Source organism: Malania oleifera, chromosome 3, assembly GCF_029873635.1.
Source record: "Malania oleifera isolate guangnan ecotype guangnan chromosome 3, ASM2987363v1, whole genome shotgun sequence".
Lineage (NCBI taxonomy): Eukaryota > Viridiplantae > Streptophyta > Magnoliopsida > Santalales > Ximeniaceae > Malania > Malania oleifera.
In genome coordinates, this window is record NC_080419.1 from 126,155,205 (window position 1) to 126,176,053 (window position 20,849).

The 20,849-nt window shown below is 36.7% G+C and overlaps 1 protein-coding gene across 1 annotated transcript; it reads right to left on the reverse strand.

Moving 5' to 3' along the window:
* Positions 1-365: 365 nt before the first annotated feature.
* On the reverse strand, positions 366-9,314 carry LOC131150377 (2-alkenal reductase (NADP(+)-dependent)-like). Its single transcript, XM_058101066.1, has 5 exons — positions 8,955-9,314; positions 6,965-7,142; positions 5,905-6,071; positions 1,931-2,013; positions 366-1,116 (listed from the first exon to the last, which is right to left on the reverse strand). Exons 1-5 carry the CDS (start codon positions 9,195-9,197, stop codon positions 738-740), a joined length of 1,050 nt encoding a protein of 349 aa, XP_057957049.1. The 5' UTR covers positions 9,198-9,314; the 3' UTR covers positions 366-737.
* Positions 9,315-20,849: the final 11,535 nt, after the last annotated feature.

Consider the following 20,849-nt stretch of genomic DNA (forward strand, 5'->3'; position numbering starts at 1 on the left):
TGGTAAGGCATAGTAGTAGAAGCCTGCTAGTTTAGGGTTAAAACTAGAAACAAAAACTAAAATCTAAAAGTAATAATTAAAAATTAAAAACTAGCAAGTTTTTTAGTTTTCTAGTATTTATAGATTTGAAAAAAAAAAAATTAAAATTTTGGTTGAGTAAATGGTCAATTTTACTTGAATCAAACAGCAATAAAAAGATGTCATAAAAATAAAGCGAATGCAAAATACTAATTAAAACATATTGTAATAAAAAAATAGAAATTGTTATCATAGTGTTGTGGCAACATGTCCAAACAATTAATTTTAATAAAATTTTAATTTTTTTTTAAAAAAATAATTTAAAATCAATAATAGAAATAAAAAAATTAGCAACACAAACAAATATATTATTAGAAGTGATAGCAAGCCGCCTTAGTTCAATGATGATGCACTAGACAAGGAAACTTATTCCATTTCAACACAGCAGCAGCAAATACTCGTCCGGCGTGTATCGAATCCAAGTTCACAACTGCGGTGGAGTTCCTGATGAGCAACACTTGGGTTTCTCAAACAGAGAACAAGTCCCAATTATTATACAGCAAATTTTCTCATCTGTAATTGCCCAAGGTTCAAAGTCAACCCATAAAAACAATACCAAAACAGATGAGAGGAGCACACCATTACACAATGCCAAAAAAGGCACAACACAATTTTCTGCCAAACCAAAAAAATCCCCAGAACACAGCAGCAGAAGTACATTATTCACGAGCAACGGCCACCACCTGTTTTCCAACATTGCGACCCGTAAAGAGCCCGATCAGAGCAGCGGGGCCACTCTCAAGGCCTTCGACTGTGTCTTCCACATAGACAATCTTGCCTTCTCTTATGTAAGGCAGAACCAGATCCAAGAACTTTGGATAGAGGTGGTAGTAGTCAAAAACCAGGAACCCTTCTATTTTTACCCGCTTTGTAACAACACAGAACAAGTTGTGCACACCTTCTTGCTGCTCAAGGTTGTACTGTGAAATCATTCCACAAGCAGCAATGCGGCCGTGGTTCCTCATGTTCAACAGCACTGCGTCCAGCATCTTTCCCCCAACATTCTCAAAGTAGATGTCAATGCCTTCAGGAAAATACCTGAGGAAACAAAAATGGAAGTGGTGGATATCACAAATTCTAATTTCAGGAAATTTGAAAAGAAAAAAAAAAAAGCGAAAAAATTCTTGAGTGTTTATTTTGCCAGGTGCCAGCTAAAGTTTGCTAAGGTTTTGCATGTGGACTATAGACTGATTACTGAATGGAATTGGACTGGACTATCCCATGGCAAACCATTTATACGAGATGAAACAAGGACATGCATTGAAACATATATATTTTTTCTTTTTGACTTTTATACCTGCAAAATCCTTAAGCCTTTGCTGGCTGGCAGGCGGGAGATGGTTAGTTTTGTTGTGCATATGGGCTTAGGACCCCTCCCTTGGCATGTCAAATCTCTTATTTTGATTGCACCCTAATTGTCTAGAACTGCCATTGGCAGTTTAGGGTGTCAGTACTAGAATTGTGCTTCCCCTCCTGTTATGAGGGTATTCTGGGAAGACATTATTATGCTTCATTTCACATATTAAAACTTACGTAGCCTTTATTCCAACCAAAGGAAGGTATCCAAGTTTCTCATACAAATAAACCAGAACTACACATATCCTGGCAAAACAACAGAGGAAAATGGTAGAATTTCATCAAGTTGTGTGAAGTACTCCAAGAGCGACCTCTCAAGTCTCTACCATATGGGAACTGCTGCTTACACTTTTGAATTGTCAATCACTCCCCAAATAATGTTATGTAATTCATCCCGTTTCAATTCATTAATTCGAAATATGGGAATTCCAACTGAAAATAGAAGCTTTGAGCATTTCTTTAATGAGGAACCTTGCAACAAAATATTACCACTAACCTTTTCAAAGCTGTATTCAAGTCCTGCTCTTCTTTGTAATTGAAAGCCTCGTCAAACCCAAACTTGTTCTTCAACAAATCAACCTATATTAAACAATAAAAAAAGAAAGAAACAAAAGGCAACATAAAATTAGAAGCTGGTTAAATGTGTCTGATTCTGGTCTAGCATAAACAAAATGCATACAAATGTGTCGATTTGATGACCTACATATGCGGAGACAACAACTCTTCTAATATTCATTATAAACAATTGAATAATTATAATAACAAGTGTTGTAGATAAATTGATAATATGATAATTTGTGTTAAATTGATAATAATAGATGGCTATAAAAATAGTGTATAACAAAAAAATTTAAATACAAGTAATTTACACTGATCAAATATCTTTGCTCTGCCACTGGGTTAACCTAGCCTCAGCAAAGTCCAGTATAGGTGTGAGACTCAATTTTGTGCTAAATCGGGGTTAAATCTAGTTGAATCAGTTGCAAAATACTTAGGCACGTGCTCGTGGTGGCAAGGTGTGGATTCACATTGATGTACAGCCCACACTCAATTTACAAAAAAACCACTGATAGTATATATGTAATGGGCCTAAAGCAGCAGGGCTTTTGGAGATGGCACCCACTCAACATTGGTTACATAGGGTCTAAGCCCAAAGAAATAAGATTTGGTGGGCTAATTCAATTTTTTTCCAGTTTTTCTCTTTGGAGGTCTAATTCAAATAAAAAGGATTAGATTTCTAGATTTCTATCTTCTGAAAGTTTCATAAATAGGAACTTTTAGTTTTTTTTATTTATTATAAGTCCTAATTTAAGGTAAACCTTAAATTGTTGCTTTTTCCATGTTACCTATATTAAAAGATAGATTTTCAATAGCATTGCAAATAAGTTGATTATTAAGCAATTCTTAAACATGAATACCCGTCGATGGCAATTGTAAGGTATATATATATATATATATATATTTAAATGAATGTGGCAATAGTTGATCTTTTTTTCTCCCTACTTTGTTTTGATTGGTACTCCAAAGCTATGCCAAAATTAGTAATATAATAGTTTACGATTATGAAAAGTGAGAAATCTATAGGACCACATAACATCCCAATTGAAGTTTGGAAATGTCTAGGGGGATAAGGGAAGCATGCGGTTAACCAATCTATTCAATACTATTATAAAAACTAAGAAGATGCCAAAGGTGATATTCAAAATTGTAATAACTATGCGGAATTAACTTATGAGTCATACAATGAAACTATGTAAAAGAGTAATTCAACAAAGAATAAGAACAGAAACGAGGGTCTCAAAGAATCAATTTAGTTTAATGCTTAGGAGGTCGACAACAGAAGCTATTTACCTACTAAGGAGATTAACAAAAGAGTTAAGGGAAAATAAGAGGGACTTGCATAAGATTTTTATTGATTTAGAAAAAAACACATGATAGAGTAACTAGGGAAGTCATTTAGTGGGTGATGGAGAAGGAAGTATGCAACGTATATACTGATGTCATTAAGGATGTGCATGGTAGAGTAAGAACTAGTATTAGGATTGCAGGAGGAGATCCAAAGATTTCCCAATCGCAATAGATGTACATCAAGGTTCTACCTTACACCTCTTTTTGTTTGCTTTAGTGATTGATGAACTTACTAGAAATACCCAAAGTGATTGTTGTTTGTAAATGATATTGTTTTGATTGATGAAAGTAAGTGTAGGGTAGAGTCTAAGTTTGAACTTCAGCGCACAACTTTAGAGTCTAGAGGTTTCGAGATAAGTAGAATGAAGATAGAATATATAAAATCTAATTTCAGCCATGTAAGGAGGAATATTGACGACAAGATTAAACTTGATAATCAAGAAATCAATAACAATAATAGATTTCAACATCTCGGATCAATTATCCAAGTGGAGGGAGAAATTGAAAAGGATGTAGTACATAGAGTCAAAGTAGGTTGGGTAAAATGGAGGAGTGTGTCGCGATCATAGAATACAATAAAAGTTAAAAGGAAAGTCTATAGGACGACTATAAGACTAGCCATACTTTATGAATCAAAATGCTGGACAACTAAAAAACAATACATTCAAAAAGTGAAAGTGGCTGAAATGAGCATGAAGGTGAATGAATGGTATCACATTAAAGGATAAATTAAGGAATGAACATATTCAAAATAAGTTAGACATAACACTGGTAGAAGATAAGGGAAGGGAGGGGCGAGTTAGTTGGTTTGTGTATTTGAAACATAGGCCAACTGGAGCAATAGTGAGGAAGAGCGAGCTAGTCATTGTAAATGGTACTAGAGGAGGAAGGGATAGACCTAAAATAACTTGGAATAAGGTAGTGAGGCAGGATTTAATAGCTTTTAACTTAGTAGAAGAAAATGCCCTCAATCGTGTGGATTGATGAAAAAGGATTCATATAGTCCTCATTCAGTGGGACTTAGCCTTGTTATTGTTGTTGTTGTTGTTTGTTGATTATGAATGAATAACTGTATAAACTTCAATTCGATAAAATGAATAAAAAAATTTAAAGAATTGCCTGGTTCATGGAGCACAAATGACTCAGCCCCCACTAACTGTAGGTCCTAGATCTGCCATTGGTAGTGGCCAAGGTAGAACCTTGCATCACCTGTGCACATGATGAATACTTAGGATAGGAACATTGCTCCAATGTTTGGAAATATAGTTGAACAAAATATGTTTGAATACCATCTCACACGTTTCTACTATTTCTTTGCTTTGTTATATTTCTACTTTTTTATACAAGAACCATGAATCGATGTCACATAATGAATCTAATATTATTTCAAACAAAAAAGAAGTTATTTTTATATATAAACAATATTTTTTAGAGAAAAGTTAGTTGTTTAGGATTTAGATTATATATATATACATATATGTATATGTATGTGACATCAAACTGAGGTGAGGGTTGCTCAATCAATCCAACCGGCCAACCTAGAATTGCTTAATTGGTCAAACCAAGTTAAACCAGTTGCAAAATACTTCAGGGATGTGCTTGCGGTGGCCAAGGTTAGAACCCTACACCACCTATACACATGAACAATACTTAGGAGAGGAGACTGCTTTAGTATTAGAAAGTATAGTTGCACAAAATATATTTGAATACCATCTCACATGTTTCTATTTTTTTTTTCCCGAAAACAAAGAGGAAGTTGTATGTATACAAGAAAAATATTTTAAAAAAATTAGTTTAGTTGTTTAGGCTTTAGATTTAGTGTGTGTGTATTTGTACATATATGTATATGTATATGACATCAAACTGAGGTGAAGTTTGATCAATTGATCCAATTGACTGACCTAGTGCAATGATCTATTAGTTACTAGTTAGGGTTTTAAAACCAAGATTTTGACCATCTCACATGTTTCTACTTTTTTTTTTACTTGATTATATTTCTACTTTGTACATGAACCAAATATCAATATCACACCTTGAATCTAATATTATTTAAAACAAAAAGAAGTTATTTGGATACATAGCCACCCGTTTTTTAAATATTAGTTTAGTTGTTTAGGCTTTAGATATAGACTTTGTGTGTGTATTTATGTAGGTACGTGCGTATGCATGCATGCATATGACATCAACTGCAACATTTTTTAAAGATTAGTTTAGTTGTTTAGGCTTTAGACTGTGTGTGTGCGCATGCGTGTATGTATGCATATATCAATTTATGTCTGTATATGACATCAAACTGAATTGACCAGATGAGGGTTGATCAATCGGTCCAATTGGCAACCTAGTGCATTGCTCAGTTGGTCAGCATTCAGATTTTAAAACCACGGATTAGACCACACAAATCATATCCATTGGCCTATTATTTTAGCTTGAATGTAAAAAAGATGGTGACTCATCAAAATACATTTAAGATTGAACCATCATTATTGAAAAATTGAAGTAGCAATTACTAAATTGCAATATGATAAGAAATGGTAAAGATGGGACTCTTGAAGGGATTCTCACTTTTTCTTTTGATCCAGCACTTCCAACAACATAGCAACCCAGCAACTTTGCAAACTGCCCAACAAGCTGCCCAACTGCACCAGATGCTGCTGAAATGAAGACATATTCTCCTTTCTTAGGAGAGCAAATTTCATAAAAACCCGCATAGGCAGTCATCCCTGGCATGCCTGCACAAAAAGAAATTCATAAAAACATTACAAAAGATAGAAGCGGATTTGAAAAGGCTAACAAAATTATGGGAAAAACATGATCTTGAGCAGCTCAAGTTACTGAAATAGTATCATGCATATTATGCAAATGCAGCATCTCCAAGATCAAACCCTCATTTCCCATGCAACCTGGGAGTAAGTTGAATATCTACCAGATTGGCTTAGTGCCCTTAGGTCATTGCAACAAGGGATCAAAAGTCCATATTCAATCTACCTTTTGGATAATTTCCAGAAAAACAGCATTAGAATGCTCAAGGCAATGCACAGGATGGTTCAACTAAACTATAAATGTTTTTTGGTCAAAATGTTCTGGTGCCCACTACCTACACTAAAAATATATATATATATATATAATTGAAGTTGAAAAAAGAAAAAGTCATATCAAGATAATAAAATATATTTTCTTGTACACAACCATATTTGAATATTGATTAATATAATAATCCACTTTTAAGCCAAATCCACGCTAATCAGTCATACAGTAATCATTACAAGTTCCTGACAACTTTGGTTGTCACTTACTAACTATGGTGGATTTTTTAGTTTTTTTTTTCTAAACAAGATATAAAAATTTTACCCAGAATTCCTGTATAGTAGGAAAGGGGAACATCAGTGTGCTCGATCATAAAGTTAAAGTTGAAAAAAAAAATAGCCATGTCAAGATAAAAAAATATAATTTCTTGTGCACAAGCATATTTGAATACTGATTAATATAACAATCCACTTTTAAGCCAAATCCATGCTAATCAGTCATTCAGTAATCATTACAAGTTCCTCACAACTTTGGTTGGGACCTGCTAACCAAGGTGGTTTTTTTTTTTTTTTTTCTAAACAAGATATAAAAAGTTTACCAAGAATTCCTGTATAGTAGGAAAGGGGAACATCAGTGTGCTCAATCTTAAAAAAATTTCCAGTTGATGTGATTAGGCTATACTCCTCCCATCCAGTCATTCCCCAAATAAAGTCACCCTTCTTGAATTTTGGATCCCAAGAATCCAAAACTTTAGCCACTCCATATCCGATTAAAGGCTGCATAATTACCAACAAAAATAACGAAATCATAGTCTTAAACAGGACCAATCAGAAAAAAAAAAAAAAAAAAAAACCATCTTTGAAAATCATAGGAATTTGTTCAAGTTTTCAAGCTTCAAATGCTAAAACGGATGCAATATTTGATATTTCTATCTAGAGAAAGAAATATACTTCCAAAATGCAAAACCAACAGTTGCAAAGTAATCATGCTATCTGTTTTGAATTTTGAATTTAAATCAATGTTTAGGAGTCTTAAGTTCAAGCCTCCGATTTGATATTTGGTGAATTTAGACAAATCATAATACAAAATAATATTGAGTTATGTTGAATTTCACATACTTTTTAATTAGAAGCTTGAGCTCTGTTCTCTTAAATTCAGCGTGAGTTATATTCATGGTTTATGATAAGGCAGAGATATTGAACCACAAATTTGGACATGTTTAAACAAAATTATTGGAAATTAGTTTCAAGAGCTAAGATGAATTAGTTTGGAAAGTTTGAGGTCAAGAGTTTTAGAGATTATTAACTCACATTAAGAAATTTTTTTCACATAAACACATACTTAACTTTCTAACCAATTTTAACTTAAGGTTCACACACCCAAAATGTGTAAAGCTTCAATTAAAAAGGCACATTGTACATGCCTTCTATAGAATAATGTGCCTATGCCTTCTATAAAACATATACAAGTGCCCAAGTCTAAATGTGTAAATGTGTTGGAAATTAGTTTCTAGAGCTAAGGTGCAACTCTTAATTATTTTGGAAAGGTTAAGGTCAAGAGTTCTAGAGATTATTAACTCATATTAAGACATTCTTTTCATATAAACATGTACTTAAAACTTTCTAACCAATTTTAACTTAAGATTCACACACTCAAAATGTGTAAGCTTCAATCAAACAGGCACACTGGGCATGCCTTCTATACAAATGCCTAAGTCTAAGCATGTAATATGTTGGCCATTCTAAGATATGGTATTTTAGGGTAAATCTCAAGGCATTTTAGGCATGCCTTTTCTTAAGGCAAACCTTTTAAAACATTAATATAAAGATATCATTAAATTTATTCTTACGTTGCATTTAGAAGCATGAATTTCAGGTCTTAGATTTTGAATTGGGTTAGATTTGAACAAATTTTAAAACAATTTTGTATTACATATTGCCCAAATTCACACAAGTCCCAATCCAAAACTTTTCCAAACATAAGGTTACATTTCTTCCAAAACTATTCCGGGATTTTTATTTGGGGGAACTCAGACTTGGAGGTAACGGGAAGGAATATTGACGAAGCTTCCAATCCATTTCGCTCCTAAAACTAACTCTCAAACAAAGAAGTATTACTAAACGTCTTCCTCCATTTCCTTCCATTCCCCTCCTACCAAACACACAAATAGTTGAGAAAAAAAAAAAACAAACCCGAATAAGGAAGGCCCAAACTCGTTCCACTTATCAAAGTCAATAATCAAGGGTGTGTATAGATAGAGACAAATGTTTTAAGAGAAATTGAAGTGTTAACTGTTTCTACAGTAGCGACAGAGAAACATTTCAAGGACACGTAGTGCTATACATACTATAATTCAAAGCAAGTATCCAAAGAACCAATAATCCATGGCTCCAGAGATAAAATAATGGTAGAACTTGGCGTCAACTGTGGTGCACAACCTTACAAGTGTGGTATTCTTAATTAACATTATCCGAATCTACAGTATTCCAGCATAAACAAATGATACAGAAATACCAAAAAAGGGGGTTGGGAATGAATTTAAAAAGCGGGAATGATGAATTGATGAATTGATGAAATGGGGTGCTTACGGAGCCGGGGGTGAAGGACTCAACGTAGCTGTCCTGGATGTTGGACATCCGATTCCGCATGTAGGGATCGCAGGACAAGTAGAGGTTCTTCACAAGCAGCACCCCTTCGGACTGGGGCAACTGGAGGCGCACCGAAGCAGTAGTCCTCACCTCCATGTCCGATTCTTTTGGGAAACCCACCACATAGTCCCTCAAAATGATCTGCTTGTTCCTCACCATGGCTTCTCCTCCCCCATTTGCCATTTTTTCACCCTTTTCTACTTCTTCTTGGAGCCTCTTCTCTTCTATCCTCAAAGATATGAAGAGGGGTTTGGGGGTTTGATCAATAACTTATAGCATTTATGGAAAGTGAGGTGGGTTGGAGAGGGTCATCACAGGTGTGTATTTTTACATAAGAGCCGTGCGACACTAGTTAAAGTACTCTTGTTTAACTAGTCAATCTATCGTTTACCAACATTCAACTACGAACACTTTCATTAGTATTCAATCAAATGGTAATGAAAACAGTAAGCATTCATGAAAGTAGTAGCAAACAAGTAGTAAATATCGAATCTACGAAATTCATTAACACCTCCGTTGACATCGTGTGTTTAGCCTACTTGCCTCCCTCGCTAAACATACGACGTCAATGGAGGTGTTATTAATGAGTTATGTTTACTTCAATGTTTACTGCTTGTTTGCCACGACTTTCATGAATGCTTACTGTTTCCGCTGCCATTTGATTGAATACTAATAAAAGTATTTCGTGGATGAATGTTGGTAAACGATAGGCTGACTAGTTAAATAAGAGTATTTTAGCTAGCGCCGCACGGCCCTTCACAAGGGTGTGAAAATAATCGGACCGTGATACTTGGTATCAGAGCCCAAGGTTGAGTTGCTATGTGAGTTCGATTGCCTTCGTTGTGGGATTTGGAAAGCTTTGGTAAGTGACCATGACGCCAAACAATGCTGAGAGGATCAATGTGCTGGAAGCACAGGTTGAGGCAACAACCATCACTGTGGCTGCGGAGGTTGTAACAACCCGAAATTTTTGCACAGATTTCGTCGACGAATATAGGGGATTCATTGACGAACGCATAAGGGATCTCATCGACGAAGCCACGTCTCATTAACGAGAAAATATCGAGAGAGGTTTTGGGGGAGCCTGAAATTCGTTGACGGGGGAGCAGGGTTTGTCGACGAAATTACTGAAAGATTTATCGGTGAGATGACGTGTCTCATCGACGAAGGTCGCAATATAAATAGTGTTTAACCTGAATTTTTGATGAAAAACAGCGCAAGAAACCCTCCCCTTTCTCTCTCTACGCCCCTCTCTCCTTCTCTCTTCGTTTTCGGGCCCGTTTTGCCTCAGATTGAAGATCTGAGGCTACCATGACGCTTTTGGCGAAGTTCTTTGCAAGTCTGTTAGAGCTGATCGTTGAGAAAGTTGGGTTGGATTCCATCCCAATCTTAGGGTAAGACATTTTATTCAGTATTTGCTTTTTCCTCAGTTATGAGAAATGTTGTAAGTGAGAAAATACTGATATTTTGTTCTGGGGATTTTGTTTTCAGGAAGTGAGCTAGGAACCTTACGGGTATAGAGCCAGAATTTTATAGGGGCTTTTCAAAATTAAGGTAAGAGAAATATGCTATGCTAGGAGTTTTTATAATGCTATTAGAGATTTCATCGACATATATTTATACCAGTTTATTATACAGTATTTACAGAATATGAGTTTCAATGTTTGTGTGGCCTGAGTAGATTTTCATGTGATGAAAAACTTATATAACTTTTATAGTATATCATACTATATGGAATACACAGATATAGACAGTATATATAATTTATATAGTTTTTCCCAGTATATGGAGTTATACAGAATATACAGATATAGATATATATTCACAAAGATTATATAGAGAAATTTACATGCATATACAACTTTTATAAGAATAGTTTTATGAAACATATATACATATACATATATACAGTTTTACTCTGACCAGTATATATATTACAACTTTATACAGAACAATATACACAGTGTTATAACATGCCATGTTTTCTATTACCATAACATACAGAGTATACAGACATAATATATAGACAGAGTATACAGACAAAGTATATAGACAGAGTATATATATAGATATATAGAGGTAGCATCAAGATGCTACAGATATAGTATATAGAGATTATAGTATTTATAGTACAAAAAGATAGCGTTATGGTAATTTTGGAAACATGATGAAAATAGTAAAAGAGTATATATGTATATATGTATATGGTGTCAGATCCCTGTGGAAAGATTAAAGACAGATACAGTACAGATATAGAATACAGAGCACAGTATCGTTGCTATATATAGGTAAAGTGCAACCACATAACTCAGATAGTGTGTGGGTACAGTCAGCCGTGCTCGGAGAGGCTGCAGCTCCACAGTTCACTGGGTGGAGGGGACCAGTTTGACGAGGTAGTAGCCAGTCCTGAGCTTAAGAGTGGTGCAGTTTAGCCGAGTTGAGGTAATGTAGAGTATATTGACTTATCTAGACGGCCGACTAGATGAAGTTCCGCCTACGGGCCGCACAACCCTGTCATGAGGGGTCAAATCATGACATACAGAATCCCAAGGATAAGCACAGTTATGTATATGTATACAGTTTTACAGTATATGATAAGTATAGTATGATATTATCAGTATGAAAAGTAGAAAATACAGATGATACAGTTGTATTTTAAATTGTGAAAAGAAAGATATACTTTACAAATTATTTATTTCATTACAGTTCAGTTGCTATTTAAAAAATATTCTTAACTTAGTTGCCACACACTAGTAATAGCATATTTCCACTTACTGAACGTCGACTCACCCCATTACTTTAACATTTTTTCAGGTGAGCTAGTTAGGCGAGCAGATTAGGCTCGCAGATAGAGAATAGTTTGATTGCCCTGGTTATAGGGTGAGTTTTTGATAAAGTTGAGTATATTTTTGGGTAAATGATGCTGGAGGGTTTATTTTGTATGACTATAATCTGTATATATTGGATTCTGGTATTGTATAGTATATATGTGAATGGTTGTATGATTTTTGTTTCCGCTGCTTAGTTATGGATGTAGATACACAGATATATATATATATATATATATATATAAATGGTAGGAATTTTGAGGTCGTTACATTTTGGTATCAGAGCAAAGGGCTAGTTACCCCAATCCTTGGGAACTCTTGCTTATGAATGATTGTGGCGAAGTAAGACTCTCCGCTCGGGGGCTTGTTGAATTGAGGGAAGACGATACGTAATGCCTTAATCTCAGTGAGTGCTCTGATAGGTACCCATTGTTGCCATAGGCGCAAGGCCCACAAGGTTAAGTGACAATGCCCGAAAGGGGGACGTTACAGTTTGGTATCAAAGCTTAGGTTGCTAGGTTCTATACACTCTAGAGTGTAGCGAAAAACAATACCAGAATATAGGAAAAAGATTTGAGGTTTTGTTCTGTGATCTGGATACATGATTTCATGATTGTTTCTATGTTTTTCTTAGGGTGACGATTTCAGGAAAACTATAGTAAACTGTCGACGAGTCATGTGTTTGGGTTGCAGGAGTGGATTTTGGGGTTAGAAGCAGGAGGGATAGTTAATAGAGAATTTGAAGTTTTAGTTGAATAAGTTGGATTTGTAGGAAAATAGAATTTTGAAACGGTGTTCTATATGCTTGCAGGATCGACCCAGGAGGCAATAGCATTCACGCCAGTGGGGATGTTGGAGCGGTTCCTTCTGGCGCAATAGGTGGGGATTTAGATGCTGTGCTACGCACTGTGGCTCAGCAAGTCATAGCTGAGATAGCGCGGAGTTCTAGAAAGGAGGAGGTCCATCCTCAGCTTAGGGATGTACCATAGAGAAATTTATAAAAAAGAATCCGCCAGCTTTTTTTGGAGCGACCGATCCTGCAGTTGCTGAGAATTGGATGTAGGAAATAGAGAAGATTCTGATAGTACTACACTGCACCGATAAGCATAGGGTCTTATATGCTACATATAGGCTGGCAGGGGAGGCCGAGAGATGGTGGTCAGCCACCAGACTGTTGGAGGAGCAGAGGGTGATACCAGTGCAGATGACCTGGACCTGATTCAGGGATATGCTCTTTGATAGATATTATCCTGCTTCAGTTAGAGATGCTCGAGTACAGGAGTTTTTGAGTATGTCCCAGGGGTCGTTGACTGTTCAGCAGTACGCTGCAAGATTTATTGAGCTATTGCGTTTCTGCCCCTATATTGTCACAGATGAAGCAAAGAAGGCTAGAATGTTTGAAAGAAATTTGAGGCGTGATATTTACAGGCAGGTGGCGGTACTGAGGATTTAGGATTTTGCAGAATTGGTTGATAGGGCCACTATAGCGGAAGAGAGTCTATCTAGAGAGACGGAGATGTAGAGTCAGAAGAAGAGGATTGCGCCCTCGAGTTTTCAGGCGGGTCCCAGCCGAGGCCCTTGGAGAGGAAGTATGTAACGTCCCTCAATTTCTTAACATAAAATATCACATAATAAATAAAATGGTCAACCCAAACCCGTGGGTAGCCGGGACACCTGTCAAACACAGCGGAAAACCTAGCAGCAGTAAACATAAAAATCTCAAACATCCAATCATAAAACATAATACCAGAGCTTTCTATAACATTATGATACTGTACTACTATACATCCTCATATATATCCAAATATCTCTAGGGTCAAACACAAAATAATTCTAACCCTAGTACAAAATCTTACCCTCCTCAAGGGTAATCTCACTAATCTCAACGGCGGCCTTGACCCACCGGTCTCTCAGGGACTCCTGAAAAATGTAATAATATTGGGGGTGAGACACTTCTCAGTAAGGGAAAATAAACTAAATACAGCTGTGTGACAACATGAATATTTAATGCATTTATACGTATATAGTACATTTCATAATTTCATAAACATCATCATATCATACTGGGTAAACATATATTTTCACATCTGTTAATAATTCATATCATACATAAAATCATTTGTTATAACTGTAGTACTGAAAATAAACACAGGATGAATAGCCAGCTAGTGTTATGTATTACCCCCCATGACGGGTTGTGCAGCCCGAAGGCGGGACCCGACAATCGCTGGCCGACCACTGCCGAATCAAATATGTCTGTAAGTACGATGAGCCCGCCACACCCTGGTCCGGACTGCCAGGTGGACGTCCACACTCTACTGAAAGCCACATCGACTATCCATCTCCCATCCCCTCGTGGGACGGTAGCACTAATAAGGCCTCGTGCCAAAATGAACCCATAGCTACGGTACCGAGCTCCTGGTCTGAACTAAACTAACATCCTGGTTGTGAAAACATAATATACATGATCATACGTAACATCATTACGGCCTCGTGCCGAAAACATAGATACGGCCTCGCGCCAAAATCATACATATGGCCTCGCGCCAAAATCATAGTAAATATGGCCTCGCGCCAAAAACATAGATACGGTCTCGTGCCGATAACATAAATATATGGCCTCGCGCCAAAATCGTTTCAGGTATATATATATATACTGAAAATACATCATTCATCACAACATAACTCATATTTCCATAAATGCTTGGTTCGTAAAATCTTTCACATCATAATACATTTCACATAAAATAATATTCATGCCACACATATGCTGTTAAAAGTCATACTTCATATTCTAAAAACGTGAATTATTTACATCTCATATATACATATACATTTTAATCATCATAACAGTATTTTTCCCAATCGTACATTTCATGCGTAATACATAATAAACATATGCTTTTCTGAAAATAAATTTACTCATAATCAATAATAATTTGTATGAAAAATTACTGCTTTAGTTTATTCCCTTACCTGACTATTAAGAAATTCCTTAGGACCCAAAATTTCACGCCCTTGGCGCCCGAAATTTAATTCCTGCAATTTACATTTTTCCCCAGATTAATTAATCTATTTCTCCAAAATAATACTCATCTAGCCTTCCTTAGGCTCCAAATACCTCAAATTAATATTTAAACTAATATTTAATATCCCTACTTAATTTTTCAAATTTTGCCTGCGGGTCCCAAAATTACACCCGCGGCGCTCACCCGAGCCCTAAATTGCAGAAATCCTATTTCAGTCGCAGATGCTTAATATTTTAGCATTTCTAAATTAATGCTAATTAATTAAAAATAAGCCCCTTAATAATCGCCGCACCCCAAATTTGGAGTTTTGGCCCGACACCCCCATGAGAATTCCGTCCCACTAGACTTGTAGAGAATCATCCCTAGATTCTCGTGGTGGTGTTCGTTCGTCAATTGGGCTTATATTTTGCAAGAAATTAAAGAAAAAGGGGGAAATGGATTACCCCAGGGAATATGCCTACGCCGCTCCTATCACCGATCCGCTTCGGCAGAAATGACGGCAGCAGCGAATGGAGTCCAGTGGTATCTTCGGATTTTCGATCGGGCGAAAATCCGTCACGAAATCGAGGAGAGAGGGAGAGAGAACGTGAGGAGAGAGAGAGTGACTGCAGGTTGCAGAGAAAAGAAAAGAAAAGAAAAGGTAAAGAAGAAGAAGAAGAAGAAGAAGGTTAAATTGGATTGACTCTCCTGAAGCTTCAGCAAGCTTCAGGAGGATGAATATAATAATAATAATAATATTAATTAATTAATTAATTAATATTAATAATAATATATTTTATTAATAAAATAAAAATAAATTTTAATTAATTTTTTTTTCTTTTTCTTTTAAATTCGATTAATTAATAATTATTTTTTATTTATTTTTTTTATTTTTTTTATTTTTTTAGAAATCAATCCTCTAATCTTTTATATTTCTTTTTTTTGGGGTTTTTACAAAGTAGATCTGGTAGAGGCCAGAGAAAGATGGTAGAACATGGTAGATTTCAGGGCGTACAGTTTCCTGCCATTTGTCCTAGATATAGACGAAGACATCCTAGTGAGTGCCGACTGGGGAAAAATATTTGTTATCGATGTGGGAGGCCCGGTTGTAGTGACCCAAAGAATAATAGCATTTTAAATATTAAAGGGAGAGAAAATAGAACCAGAAACAGAAGGAGGCCATAGACTTCGTTGACGAACGCTTCGAGTTCGTCGCCGACATTGCATTATGGAGATAATATTAAATAATCAAAATTTCAGAAATTACCAAGCTTCGTCGACGAACACAGGGTCTCGTCAACGAAGGTCTTCAGAATTTCGTCGACAAACACAGGGCTTCGTCTACGAGAAAATACCGAGAGATGGTTCGGACCGCTCTGAATTTCGTCGATGAACACAGGGCCTCGTCGACGAATTTTTTGAAGGGTTCGTCGACGAACCTGGCCCTATAAATAGTGGAAACCCGGGATTTTATCACATTTCTCTCGCCGCTCTCTCTCTCTCTCTCTCTCTCTCTCTCTCTCTCATCTCTCTCTCCTACGACTCTCTCTCCCTTCTCTCTTCATTTTCGGCCCCACCAGTTGCCGGATCGACAATCCGAAGCTACCACGATGCTCTTGGTGGAGTTCTTCGTGCATCTATCGGAGCGGATCGTCGAGAAATCGGAGTTGGAAATCATCCCAAATTCAGGGTAAGGCATTTTAGTCTCCTTTTGGCCTTGTGGTAGTTATAGGAAATGATACAGGCAGAAAAATACTGATGTTTAGTTCTGACAAATATTGGTTTCAAGGTGTTTTGTAGGAGGCCCTGCGAGTGTTAGACTTGTATTCCCTAGGGGCTTTCCAGTAGTCAAGTAAGGGAAATATGCTATGTTAGGATATTTCTAAATATTATACAGTGTATTTATTTACGAAAATTATGTATTTTAGTATGGTGTGGCTTGTGATTATGTATGTAGTACGGGGATATGTTTTACGAATGCTAGTTTCATGATTTTTATGAATATCAGTACCATGATTTTACGGATTTACGTGCTATGATTATGTGAACTTTAGTACCATGATTTTATAGATTTTAGTACCATGATTATACGAATTCCAGTATTACGAATATGCAGCTCCATGTTATGATTATTCAGATTTCAGTACGTTATACAACTTCATGGTTATTATAATTACTTCAGAATCATGGTAAATCAGTTAGTTATGTATAGAAATATATTATACGATATCAGACCCTGTTGGACTTGCAGCTCCAGAGCACGGTATCGTTGCTACAGATACTATGTTACTTTATGAGTGCAACCACTTATTCAGATATATATGGTAAAGTCGACCACCTAGGCCCTTGAAGAGGTTAGGCTCCCCATTTAGATATGGGTTGAGGTGGGCAGGTTGACTGACGAAGTTCAGTGATTTATTCCTAGTTGGCCAACCAGGGTAAATCCAGCCTACGGATTGCACAACCTCGTTATGAGGGGCATGTCATGACACAGATAGCCACAGGGAACAGTTTCAGTTATTATTACATATGTATGGATTTACTGGTTCGGGGACCCTACTTATGTACATTAGAAGTATTTTGAGTTATAACTTACAATACCGTTATGTTAAGGAACATGGATAGGGAATGCATTTTCTTACTGATACTGTACTTAACATATCCAGTTATACATGTTTATATGAAATCAGATTTAGCACATTATTGTTAACTCATTTGCCACACTAGTAATAGCATATTTCTTCTTACTGAGCGTTGACTCATCCCAGTGTTGAAATATTTTTCAGGTGATCCAGGTAAGCGAGCAGATCAAGCTCGCAAATAGAGGGGCGTCTGTAGTGCCCTGTCAGCAGAGTGAGTATCATTTTTGAGAGCATTTTTGTGTAGCCCTCACCAGTTGAGGTTATTTTGGGAACAGTAATACATGTGTATTCAGAGATTACATACTAGCACTTTGGTATTGTACATAAACGTATATGGATGTGTTTATTCAGTTTCTGCTTCTTGCTGCTTAGGTTTATGGATGGACTTAACTCAGTAGGGTATTAGAGCATGTAGATAATCATAGTATGTATAAAAAAAAAAAACCCCATTTTATTAAGTAGGTCGTTACACCGGTCATATCGCCCGATCATGTCAGGCGCCCCATGGTGGTCAGTAGAGGAACACTGTGTCGGCAAGGGTCTATGTGTTGACACCTGGAGACGCTGAGACGACTGGAGACGTGGTCATAGGTACTCTTACTGCTTTACCGTATAAAATGATTGTTTTGTTTGATACATGTGCCACCCACTCTTTTATATCGGCGGGATAAGTGAAAATAGTTGGAATAGAGACAACCATTAGATATAGAATTGTTTGTGGGTACGCCGATGGGATCTATGATTAGATGCAGGAGGGTACTTCAGAATTTTCCAGTAAGTATTCAGGAGAGAGTGCTTTTAGTCGATCTTGTGGTCCTGGATATGCAGGTATTTAATCTGATACTTGGTATGGATTGGTTAGCTATTTATCACTCTAGTATTGATTGGCATCAGAAAGAAGTAATTTTCAGACCTCCGGGTAAGCCAGAATTTAGATTTACGGGTCCAATCATGCATGCCTCACCACAATTGGTGTCGGCTATTCAGATGAGGAGACTGCTACAGGATGGTTGTCAGGGGTATGTCGCATACATAAAAGAATTGCCAAAAGAAGTATTGAGCCAAGCTGACATACCATTAGTGAGGGAATTCCCAGATGTATTTCCTGAAGAATTGCCTGGTTTGCCCCCAGATCATGAGATTGAGTTCACTATAAACTTGTTTCCGGGATCTGCACCAGTATCTAAAGTACCGTACCGTATGACTCCAGTTGAGTTAAAAGAATTAAAAGATCAGCTACAGGAATTACTGGATAAGGGTTTTATCAGGCCCAATGTGTCGCCTTGGGGAGTGCCAATTTTGCTCGTGAAAAATAAAGATGGAACCATGAGGTTGTGCATCGATTATAGTGAGATAAATAAATTGATAGTCAAGAATAAATATCCTCTCCCTAGGATTGATGATTTATTTGATCAGCTTCAGGGGACCCAGGTTTATTCTAAAATTGACCTGCGATCGGGTTACCACCAGGTGAAAGTTAAAGCAGAGGACATTTCGAAGACCGCATTTCATACTCGGTATAGGCATTACGAGTTTTTAGTGATGCCATTTGGGTTGACTAATGCACCAACGGTTTTCATAGATTTGATGAATCGGGTGTTCCACCAGTATTTGGACCAATTTGTAGTTGTGTTTATTGATGATATACTGGTCTACTCAAGGAATTTTGAGGAGCACGAGCATCATTTGAGACTGGTGTTGCAGGTATTAAGGGAAAGGAAATTATATGCAAAATTTAAGAAATGTGAGTTTTGGTTAAGGAAGGTTACTTTTCTCAGCCATGTGATCTCAGAAGCAGGTGTATCAGTTGATCCAAGTAAAATAGAGGCAGTGGTAAGTTGGGAAAGGCCAGGAAATGTTCAAAAAGTCAGGAGTTTTCTGGGGTTAGCAGGTTATGACCGGCGTTTTGTGGATGGTTTCTCCAAGCTATCAGGTACGTTAACACGACTTATGAGGAAAAATATAAAATTTGAATGGATTGATGACTGTGAGCAGAGTTTTCAAGAGTTAAAGCAGCGGTTAGTTTTAGCTCCAGTATTGGCTATTCTATCAGGGGAGGACGGTTTTGTAATATACAGTGATGCCTCTTTGAAGGGTCTTGGATGCGTGTTGATGTAGCACGGCAGGGTCATTGCATATGTGTCTAGGCAGCTTAAAGAATATGAGAAGAATTATCCTATCCATGATTTGGAGCTTGCTGCTATTGTAACAACCCAAATAAAAATGGTATTTAAATAATAAAGAAAGGGAAATGGAAGTTGAAAATAGAAGGAAGCAGTCGACTTCGTCGACGAATGCTTCGACATTGAACTTTGGAAGGAATAACGGAAAGGGAATCAGCAGAGCTTCATCGACGAATACAGGGGATTTGTTGACGAAGGCTTTAGAGAATTCATTGACGAATACAGGGGACTCGTTGACGAAGAAATACCGAGAGGGGGGTTTTGAGCCGAATAAATTTCGTTGACGAGGACTGAATTTCGTCTACAAAATTAATAAGGATTCGTCGACGAATGACGTGGCTTGTCGACGAAATCCCCTGTCTATAAATAGAAAAATCCGGATTTTGACTTCCTAAAGAAGCTAAGTTTTCCCCCTCTCTCTCCCCTTCGGTTCTCCCTCTCTCTTTCGTCGATTTCGGGCCAAATCTTGGTCAGATTGACAATCCGAAGTCACCACAACGCTCTTGGGGAAGTTCTCTCCAAATCTGCTGGAGCGGATCGTTGGTGAAAGCTAGGTGGGAACCATCCCAAATCTAGGGTAAGGCTTTTTACTCAATATTTGGATTGGTGACAGTTGAGAAAAGTGTTATACGCTTAGAAATATTGAACTTTAATACTGGAAGTTTTCATTTCCAGGGGTGTTGAATTGGGAACGTTGGAAATCACCCCTAAGTTGAGGTAAAGCTTTTAAGCCGAATTTGACTTAGTGGTAGTTATAGAAAATGTTGTACGTACGAAAATACTGAACTTTAATACTGAGAATTTTCATTTTCAGGGTGTTGAGTTAGAAACCTTCGGGTGCGGGGTAGTTTTATTAGAAGCTTTCCAGGAATCAGGTAAGGGGATAAACTAAGTTAGTTCATTTTGAGAAAACGTATGTATATATATATTTATCATTTGGTTTCAGGAAAATAAATATATTTATATGTATGATTTATGTTTTGGGAAAATATTATTAAAATGATGGTGTATGATTTATGTTTTGGGAAAATATTATTAAAATGATGGTATACTGAATATGTGAAAAACCTATTCGTGTGGCATGAGTATAAATGATATGAAATAATGCTTTCTGGGAATGAGAATGATATGGATTTTTATGATGGAAAAACTGGCGTACGGGCTGAGATTTTTA

Excerpts from the sequence above, each read along its gene's own strand:
- LOC131150377 (XM_058101066.1), bottom strand. The coding sequence starts at position 9,197 with ATGGCAAATGGGGGAGGAGAAGCCATGGTGAGGAACAAGCAGATCATT. Across the intron at positions 6,072-6,964 it reads CTACTATACAGGAATTCTTG|GCATGCCAGGGATGACTGCC; the intron begins GTAAACTTTTTA and ends CTTTTTGTGCAG. Across the intron at positions 2,014-5,904 it reads GTGCTGGATCAAAAGAAAAA|GTTGATTTGTTGAAGAACAA; the intron begins GTGAGAATCCCT and ends TGTTTAATATAG.